This window comes from Ipomoea nil, unplaced genomic scaffold (assembly GCF_001879475.1).
Source record: "Ipomoea nil cultivar Tokyo-kokei standard unplaced genomic scaffold, Asagao_1.1 scaffold0465, whole genome shotgun sequence".
NCBI lineage: Eukaryota > Viridiplantae > Streptophyta > Magnoliopsida > Solanales > Convolvulaceae > Ipomoea > Ipomoea nil.
Genome location: NW_017616893.1, coordinates 2,470,982 through 2,481,507, shown reverse-complemented (window position 1 = coordinate 2,481,507; position 10,526 = coordinate 2,470,982). Strand labels below are relative to the sequence as shown.

The 10,526-nt window shown below is 31.4% G+C and overlaps 2 protein-coding genes across 2 annotated transcripts; both read left to right on the top strand.

Moving 5' to 3' along the window:
* Window positions 1-6,547: 6,547 nt before the first annotated feature.
* LOC109173108 (non-specific lipid-transfer protein A-like) lies at window positions 6,548-7,368 on the top strand. The gene is made up of 2 exons (XM_019322363.1): window positions 6,548-6,964; window positions 7,168-7,368. Exons 1-2 carry the CDS (start codon window positions 6,630-6,632, stop codon window positions 7,175-7,177), a joined length of 345 nt encoding a protein of 114 aa, XP_019177908.1. The 5' UTR covers window positions 6,548-6,629; the 3' UTR covers window positions 7,178-7,368.
* Window positions 7,369-8,280: 912 nt separating this feature from the next.
* LOC109173109 (non-specific lipid-transfer protein A-like) lies at window positions 8,281-9,037 on the top strand. The gene is made up of 3 exons (XM_019322364.1): window positions 8,281-8,299; window positions 8,348-8,714; window positions 8,813-9,037. Exons 2-3 carry the CDS (start codon window positions 8,377-8,379, stop codon window positions 8,820-8,822), a joined length of 348 nt encoding a protein of 115 aa, XP_019177909.1. The 5' UTR covers window positions 8,281-8,299; window positions 8,348-8,376; the 3' UTR covers window positions 8,823-9,037.
* Window positions 9,038-10,526: the final 1,489 nt, after the last annotated feature.

Here is a 10,526-nt window from a genome sequence, read left to right as displayed (position 1 = left end):
ATAAAACAAAATGTGCTCAAAATTAAGGGGAAACCAAACAAGCTACTTTAGTAGATCATAATGTCCAAAATTGACCTAAAGATCCACAATTGAATGATATTTAATAATGAATTTATGAGTTAATAATATGCTAAATACAACCTTAATGCATGCTATTATGAATATATAATTATAACAATAATTTATAAATATACGTAGTATGCTTGGATGTGCAAATTAATACATTATTAACCCACATATACTAAATAAATTGCAACACTCGAGACAATTTAATTTGTACCTTAATATTAAATTAAAATTCAAATAGAAAATTAAAACTTAATATTTGCTCCAAATTGAATAATAATTTAAAAATGAAGAGAAAACTAAAGGGAAACAATATTCCAAATTAAGCAATTACTAATATTTACCATTTGCCAAAACAATTTACAATATTAATTAAGATAACATTAATATGGCAATATTAAACTAAATAATTACCATTTACCAAAATTAATATAAATACAAAATTGTTAAATAAGGCAAATATTAATGGTAAATAAAAGAGGATTGCATTTTAATAGGAATAGCTTGCGTACCAGTATTCTTCTTCAATCAAATGAATCGCCGGAAAACTAGCGAAGAAGCCGGGGAGAAGGCAACCATCTCCTCTCTGTTATCGTCGTCCTAAGAGGTAGAAGACGCGATGCCCACCACCGCAGTCCGCTACCATACTCGCTCCCAGTTGCGTCGTCAACAGGAGAAGCATGAAGAAGCCGCAGCAGTAGCAGGCTCCTTACACTGTAATCTTGGCGACGAACTGAAGGGAGAAGCAGTGTCGCCGGCGTTGCCTGATGAAGAAGAACAAGCACCGACGTTGGCAGCAACTGCCGTCGTCCCTCCCGGTGCAACGCCAGCAACCACTACGCCAGGCCTCCTAAAGATCGCGTCATTGCTCGTCAAACGGAGATGGTAACCGGTGTCTCCCTCTATCGCCAACCAGAAACATAATGCTCCAAGGCGCTGTACTTAGTTCCGCAGCCACCCCACGGTGCTGCTATCCCCACGCTAAGGCTCGCTGGTAAAACCAAAATGAAAAACAGCCGAGCAGTACGTATGTCCCAAAAAATATACATAGTACGTAATATCTTTGTTCCAAAATAAATATGCATTGTAATATGCTTGTCGTAATATGCTTGTCGTAATATGCTTAGACAAGCATGAGATAAACATATCTCGTTGTTTTCCAGGAAACAATTAATTTAAAAAAAACAAATATATTTTCGAAATATATATTTGTTGTTAATTAATCAACCAGGCAGAGATTAATAAGGCTCTTGATACAAAATGTTAGATATACAATAGTCTAACTATATGAACCATAGTATACGAGAAACCTAACCTCGTATGATAGCGGAAGCGTAGCCGTGTTGATCTCCAGCCATAGTTGATGTTCCTGTTGTGTTGCCTCTTGCCTCTTAACGGTAGACCATTAGCCATGTTTTGCCTCAGACTTGACTCAGAACCCTAGATGGCGTATTGTTGTCTACTGAGCAGTCTGAGTACCGTAACTGAATGTGCTATCTAATCTGTAAACCTGTATCCCATCAATCCAGGTTTATATTAGGCACAGAGTTTGGTTGACTAACAACTACTAGTTATTAAGTCCAACCAGACCACTTAATAAGCCTAGTCAACTTGCACCACTTAATTAAGGCCCTAATATATAATATATAATATATATTATTAGGGAAAAACTTACACGAGCTCCATCCTACTTCAATATTAAGAATGTCATTTGTTAAAATATACATGATACAAATAATCCAAATTAATAAGAGGAAAAAGCAAATTCCGTTCAACTTTGAGAACATCTCTTATATATCTCTAGGTGATTTAAAATCTTACTTAGGGGTGGCGTAAACTTCATGTAAACCCGAATAGTTTTCGGATTAAAATATATATATATATATATATATATATATATATATATATATATATGGTTCAGATATCGGGTGTTAATATTTTATCCATACCAATCCCAGCTCGAACTAATTTAAACACTTATGATTCTTTATAATGTAGTATTTATAATGTCTCCACCACCAGGTTCGGTCATATGACCACCCATTTAGAATGGTAACAGATTTGTCATCACACTATATAATAGTTGTCATATAAAAACTTGGGGATGTGGTTGAATGGAAGGGGTTCATCCATCCTTAACCAAATGTGAGTAGATCATTGACTTTGAGTAGTGAGCAATCTTAAATCTCCATAGATGTGCCATATAAATTATATATTTAGTTTTAAATGTATTTCACAATTGATAATATATTAATTTCCAATAGTCTCTTAGTTAATTAATTATTAGTAATTTGTATTTTTTTTTAGTTTGATAGTATATAAAAATATATATATAAATACACCAATAATAAAATATTAAAAAACTTAAAATTGATAAAAAATAAAGTTTTGGATGTATCTGAACTAACCCGGAATAACCTAAAAAAAATTCACCCGAACCAAATATATCTAAATTAAATTTGATTCTGATATCACGTGTAAAAATATCACCCAAAATAAATTTTGAATATCATCATCCGAATTGAACCAACACAGCACCCCTATTCTTAATTTCTTCAAAATGTACCAGCCCCATCCTACTTCTATAATAAGGATGCAATTCGTTAAAGCAACGCGAATAATCCAAACCGATAAGGGAAAAATACAAGTTCAGTTCAACCTTGAGAATACCTGGCTCTTATATATCTCTAGTTGATTTAAAATTTAACTTCAAAATATAAAAACCTCATCATATTTCAATATTAAGGATGCCATCCGTTAAAGTATAGGCGAATAGTGCTAAGTAAGGGAGAAAAGTAAGTTCAATTCAACTTCGAGAACACCTCTTATATATTAAGGGTGACATCCGTTAAAGCATAGGCGAATAGTGCGAAATAAGGGAGAAAAGTAAGTTCAATTCAACTTTGAGAACACCTCTTATATATAATATATTAAATATATTAAGGATGTCATCCGTTAAAGCATAAGCGAATAGTGCGAAATAATAGCAAAAAGCAAGTTCAATTCAATTCAACTTTGAGAACACTTCTTATATATATCTAATTGATTTAAAATCTTATTTCAAAATGCACAAGTCTCGTCATACTTCAATATTAAGGATGGCATCGGTTAAAGCATGCACGAATAGTAAAAAAATATTAAAAAATTCAAAATCTACTATATATTATATATATACTAATAAGAGCCCAAGAGAGTTAGGGCTATAATGGGTAGAAAAAATGGCGGTCAAATTTTTTAATCAAATGAATGGCTCAGATTGATTAGATTTTAATTTTTCATTGAGATTTCCTAATTTATCCTTAATGAATATGATTATTCGTTAACTTTTCCGTTAAATATTATCTTTTCCGTTAATTTCTGTTAATTCACCGTTAACTTACTCATTGATTTCATTAAGAAAGGTCTTAGGTTCGAACCACATCCCAATCAAAGTTGGCATAATTAGTATTTTGTTTTACTCTTATTGAATTAAATAATAATTTAGTAGCTACAACAAAAAATAATGCATATACATTTCTTTAATTTAGAATTATGTGTCTACAATGCCTTTATTAAAAAATAAATAAAATTATTCATTATCAATAAATTAAATAAGAGAAATAATTTCATTAGTTATATTGTATTTATTTTTCTCCAATATAAAAATTCTTTACAATCAAAATTTAAATTTATCAATTGATTATATTCGCTATATTGTCTTTATTAAAAAAATTATTCATTATCAATAAATTAATTAAGAGAAATAATTTCATTAGTTATATTGTCTTTATTTCTCTCCAATGTAAAAATCTTTACATTCAAATTCATCAATTGATTATATTCACTACATTGTCTATTATATTTTTTGAACACTATTCTATAATTAAATATCAAAGTTATAATACAAAATAATGCTATATATTTATTTACCAAGTATTTTATTAATACCATAAAAAATTTAAAAAATTTAAATTAATAAAGCCAATTATATGAACTACTTGAGGGATTTGTTGACAAAGAGAGTATTCAAATCACACAACAAATTGAAGTGAGAAACTACCTCGCAATGTCCTTGTTTGACAATCAGCATTTAGCGGTTAGCGTTAGCAAATTATATTAGCGGATTTGACCAGCGAATTATATCAACGGTTCGTAAAAAGATATTTGAAAAAATTAACCTTTTAAATTAACATTTCAAATGAACTAAGGGTATACATATAATAATAATAATAATAATAATAATAATAATAATAATAATAATAATAATAATAATAATAATTGTTTTAATAATAATTTTTTTAAAAAAATATAGATGTGTTTTGGGGAAATCATTCTAAAAAACGTTAAGTGAAAAATATTGTAAATTGCAACGTTTGTATTTTCAGTGGTTTGCAACAAATTGTTGCTTCAAACTGTTGAATAAACAAAACACTTTCTTTAGCATTTTGATCTTTGGGTTATATCATATTTACCAATCGTCAAATATCTTTGGGTTACATTATAATTAAAAATTTTAAATTTTTACTATATCTAAATTACTTAAATTAGGAATTTCTTTATCCATAATAATTTATTCGACAATAATGGTTGAACTAAATGAACACTGAGCAAAACACCTAATTGAGTGGTACCGTTGATTAATTCATTGATCTTGTATATATGTGCATTCATTAAATATATTAGAACACTTTGCAACAAAAATACTTGGTTACTATTTAAAAAAGTACCTTTAGAATGATTATCCAATTATATTAATTAATTCTATACTTGGTTTCAAAGTACTTATTGTTCAGATTTTAATTTTTCCTTTAGATTTCTTAATTTGTCCTTAATTATATAATTATCCAATCCTTTAACTTTTTCAGTAAGTACCTTTAATTCACCGTTAGTCTAATTCTAATATTAAAGTCTAATATAGAACTATAACTACAACATTAATATAATTCTAATATTAAAGTCTTAATAGAACTCTAAACACAAATCCGGAATCTCCTCAAACAATATTAGTATATATTTAATATTTTATGCTTTAATTTTTATTTGCTCTCCCTTATGTTCCGTATTTAGTTTCAACCATACCCATACAATTATTTTATTGACAATTATAATCAATCTTGACTATATTATCTTGCATTTGTAAAATTAGAATTACCAATTTAAATACGCAAATTCAACATTCAATTATCTATACATGAACAATTATAATATAATCTTACATTGATATACTTTAAAATACTTATTTAAGAAAAACATTGGGCATTATTTCAATCGCGCAATGCGCGTAAAAAAACTAGTTGATAAAAATAAAGTTTTTGGGTGTATCTGAACTAACCCAGAATAGCCCAAAAAAATTTCACCCCAACCAAACATATCCAAATTAAATTTGGTTAGGATATTGGGTGACAAAATATCACCCAAAACAAATTTTGAGTATCACCATCCGAACTGAACCAACACACCACCCCTATTCTTAATTACTTCAAAATGTACAAGTTCCATCCTAGCTACTTCAATATTAAGGATGCCATTCGTTAAAGCAACGCGAATAATCCAAACCGATAATGAAAAAAAGCAAGTTCAGTTCAACTTTGAGAACAACTAGCTTCTTATATATCTCTAGTTGATTTAACATTTAACTTCAAAATGTACAAACCCCATCATATTTCAATATTAAGGATGTCATCCGTTAAAGCATAGGTGAATAGTGCCAAAGAAGGGAGAAAAGTAAGTTCAATTCAACTTTGAGAACACCTCTTTAATATATATATATATATATATATATATATATATATATATATATATATAGAGAGAGAGAGAGAGAGAGGGATGCACTCAGGTGTGAATAGGTGCCAGGAGGGAATATTCGAACGAATCCGCGCGGGGCACGTGTCCAGATCAAATAGATTACAAAAATGTGGTGGCATTTTTGTAAATAATTGAACATCGAAGTGCAAGTAAAATCACTTACAAGTGCACCTACTTTCACATATAAGTGCATGTAATTTTGCCTTGCTAACATTCACTTCCCGCAAACATTCATGCACCTAGGTGCACGTACTTATAACTATAGGTGCAACTACTTATAACTATAGGTACACTTAGTATTGATGCTCAGTGTAAATTTTACTTATACCTATAATACATTTTACATGCACTTGTAATACATTTTACTTGCACTTCGATGTTCAATTATTTACGAAAATGCCACCGTATTTTTTTTAATCCATTAGATTTGGACACGTATCGCGCGCTGATTCATTCACATATTCCCTCATGGGCGCTTCATTTGCATCTGAATGCAATTATATATATATATATATATATATATATATATATATATATATATTTATTTATTTATTTATTTATTTATTGTTAATAAGATTTGAACTTATAACTTTTACCAGAATCATATATACTTCTTTACTCATCCCATCCGGGTTGCTTGATTTTTGTATGCATGCAAGTATCTTCCCCTTACTATAAATACCGTACTCCATACTACTGATCATTCATCCCACCATTATATTTCTTCCTATTCAATTCAACAAGCTAAGCTAAAGTTATATACCAAAATTAAAGCAACCATGAATCGTGCGATGGCTCCCGTGATCTTCATAGCGGCGGTGCTCGCCGCAGTGCGGCTTGGCCAAGCCATCGACTGCCAGACGGTGGACTTAATCATTTCCTCTTGCCTCGGCTACCTCCAAGAGGGCGGCGCTCATCCTCCAATGGAGTGCTGTGACTCCTTCAGAAACCTGCTCAGGGGTACTCCGACGCAGCAAGACAGGCAGGAGGCCTGCGAATGTCTCAAGGCCACCGCCGCTAGACCCGACATCAAGGCCGACGTTGCCTCCGTTCTTCCCTGGAGTTGTGGTCTTGCGAGCAGTATTACCATCAGCCGCGATATCAACTGTCAAAAGTTAGCAATCCGTTAGGACCGTTACATGCTGTAAATTATGGAATTTCCGACCACCTGAAAGTAATCTTAAATTAAGTGGAAAGTCTTGTTCCGACCACTTTTAGATGGTGATCAGAAATTTCATAATTTCCAACCGTGCATTACTACGTACATAGTAGAGCTCTGGATTTGTTTTTACTTATGTGGTTTTGTGCTTCTTGCAGCGTCCTTTGAAGTTGAAGACTATACCGGACTGGTATACTCTGATCGGATCGAGGGGAAGCTTTGGATAGCCGCCGCTTGAAATAATATGTTTTGTGTTAAGTTTACAATAAAGATTGAAGTGTCACTTTTGTTACATAATGTATAAAAGATTATATGATGTTTCAATTCTATGAATAAAATTATCCAATCTATTTTATTAATTATGAGCTGAGGTTGTTGATTTTAAAATTAATATTTATTTGCTCTTTAATTATTTCCTCGGTATGATTAATTAATTATAAGGTTAGCACATTTGGATCCACACAGGTAGCTTAGTCGGGTGTACGGACCTCACCTACGCAGGCGCCAAAAAATTAATGGGAGACTTGCCAATTTGACAATTTTAATGAGGCTTGTTTTCAACATTCAATCAAATAATACATCCAAATAAATGAAATTATGATAATTCATAATTCATAAGTCATAACATCAAATGTGAAATACTCAAATACTTAAATCATCCAAAGATTCAAAGTATTAAACTAGTCTACGGACGACTGGACCAGTCGACATCAGACGAAAACGACCGACTCGGCCGAGTTGACCGCCTAGATCGAGTTGGCCGACTAGGTTAATTTTGACCGATTTTGGTCGATTTCGCCACCTAGGCGCCCGATCGATTTTTGGTCGCCTAATAGTGAAAGCGGAATAGCCTTGGGGCGCCTAGGCCGATTTTATCATAATCAAGTATTATTGACTATGTCATGCACTTGCCCCTACTTACTACAGGATGGACAATAGATTTGACGGGTAATTCATTTTGATGGCTCTATTTGTGATCTTAGTGACTTTATCTAGCGAAGGATCACATAAACCAATTTAAGTTATCATAAAACTAATTTTAAGTTAAGAAGATCATTAGACAAAAAAGTAGAACTTGATTGCCAAATACCTAATACTTCAATATTAAGAATGTCATCTGTTAAAGCAAACACGAATAATCCGGACAGAAAGGCCCGGAGAAAAGCAAATTCAGAGCACGGCTGATATATACCTGCAATGGAAGTCATGCTATCACGCCATTCTTGCTTCTTCCCCTTACTATAAAAAACCCCACTCCATCCCTCCATCAATTATAATTCAACAAGCTAATAAGTTATATATATATATATATATATATATATATATATATATATATATATATATATATATACTAGCTAAAAGAAACCATGAATCGAGCAATGGCTTCGGCGGCTATCCTCATTGCGGCGGTGCTCGCTGCGCTGCGACCTGGCCAAGCCGTCGACTGCGGCCTGGTGGACTTCACAGTGTCCCCTTGCCTCGCCTATCTCCAAAACGGCGGCGATGCTCCTCCACAACAGTGCTGTGACGCCGTTAACTCCCTGATCAGGATAACTCCGTCGCAGCAAGACAGGCAGGACGCCTGTGAATGTCTCAAGGCCGTCGCCCCTACCTTAGGCGTCAAGGCCGAGGTCGCCACCGGTCTTCCCGGCAAATGTGGCGTTTCCACCGGCGTCCCCATCAGCACCGACATCAACTGTCAAAGGTTAATTAGTAATTCGATCGTTATTACTACGTGTTAGATTATTTCTGTCTGATTAATTCATTTCACGTATGCTAATTTGTGTTCTTCTTGAATTGCAGTATCGGTTGAGCGTTGAATTGAATGCGTGCATGGCGGCGGACTACCGGACTGAATAATCCGATGAGAAGCTTTGGATGGCTACTTGAAATAATCCGTTTTGTTCATCTTTTTTGTTTGCAATAAAGATTGAAGTGTGACATTTGTGATATTATATTGTACAAAGGTTTATAAGTATCTATGAATCAAATTATGCGGTCCATTTTATGGCTCTGTCTTTCTTATTATGATACTAATTTTTTACGCGCATTGCGCCATTGGAATCATGCCCAATATTTTTTTTTTTTAAATAAGTACTTTAAAGTATATCAAAGGCAAGATTATATTGGAATTGTTCATGCATAGATAATTGAATGTTAAATTTGCGTATTTAATAGGCAATTCTAAGTTTACAAATGCAAAATAATATATTCAAGATTGATTATAATTGTCAATAAAAAAATTGTATAGGTATGGTTGAAACCAACTACGGGACATAAGGGAGAGCAAATAAAAATTAGGACATAAAATATTAAATATATACTAATATTGAAGAGCTAACTGTTGATTGCCAAAAAAGGACATTGCGAGATAGTTTCCTACTTCAATTTGTTGTGTGATTTGAATACTCTTTTTGTCAATAAATCCCCCAAGTTGTTAATATGATTGGCTTAATTATATTTTTTTTATTTTTTTATTTTTTAAAACAATTATTATTATTATTATTATTATTATTATTATTATTATTATTAAATATATGTATACCCTTAGGTCATTTTACATGTTAATCTAAACAGCTAATTTTTTCAAATATCTTTTTACCAACCGTTGATATAATTCGCTAGTCAAATTCGCTAATATAATCCACTAACGCTAACCGCTAACTGCTGATTGTGAAACAAAGACATTGCGAGGTAATTCTCACTTCAATTTGTTGTGTGATTTGAATACTCCATTTGTTAACAAATCCCTCAAATAGTTAATATAATTGAGTTTATTAATTATATTTTTTTAAATTTTTTCATGGTATTAATAAAATACTTGGTAAATAAATATATAGCATTATTTTGTATTATAACTTTGATATTTAATTAAACAATAGTGCACAAAAAAGATAATAGACAATGTAGTGAATATAATCAATTGATGAATTTGAATGTAAAGAATTTTTAATTGGAGAAATATAAAGACAATATAACTAATAAAATTATTTCTCTTAATTAATTTATTGATAATGAATAATTTTTTTTGTTAATAAAGACATTGTAGGGAGAATGTAGCGAATATAATCAATTGATGAATTTGAATGTAAAGAATTTTTATATTGGAGAAAAATAAATACAATATAACTAATGAAATTATTTCTCTTATTTAACTTATTGATAATGAATAATTTTTTTGAATAAAGACATTGTAGACACATAATTCTAAATTAAAGAAATGCATATGTATTATTTTTTGTTGTAGCTACTAAATTATTATTTTAATTTAATAAGAGTAAAATAGAGTACTAATTATGCCAACTTTGATTGGGATGGGGTTCGAACCTAAGACCTTTCTTATTGAAATCAATGAGTAAGTTAACGATGAACTAACAGAAATTAACGGAAAAGATAATATTTAACGGAAAAGTTAACGGATAATCATATTCATTAAGGATAAATTAGGAAATCTTAAGGAAAAATTAAAATCTGATCAATCTGAACCATTCATCATTTGATTAAAAAATTTGACCGC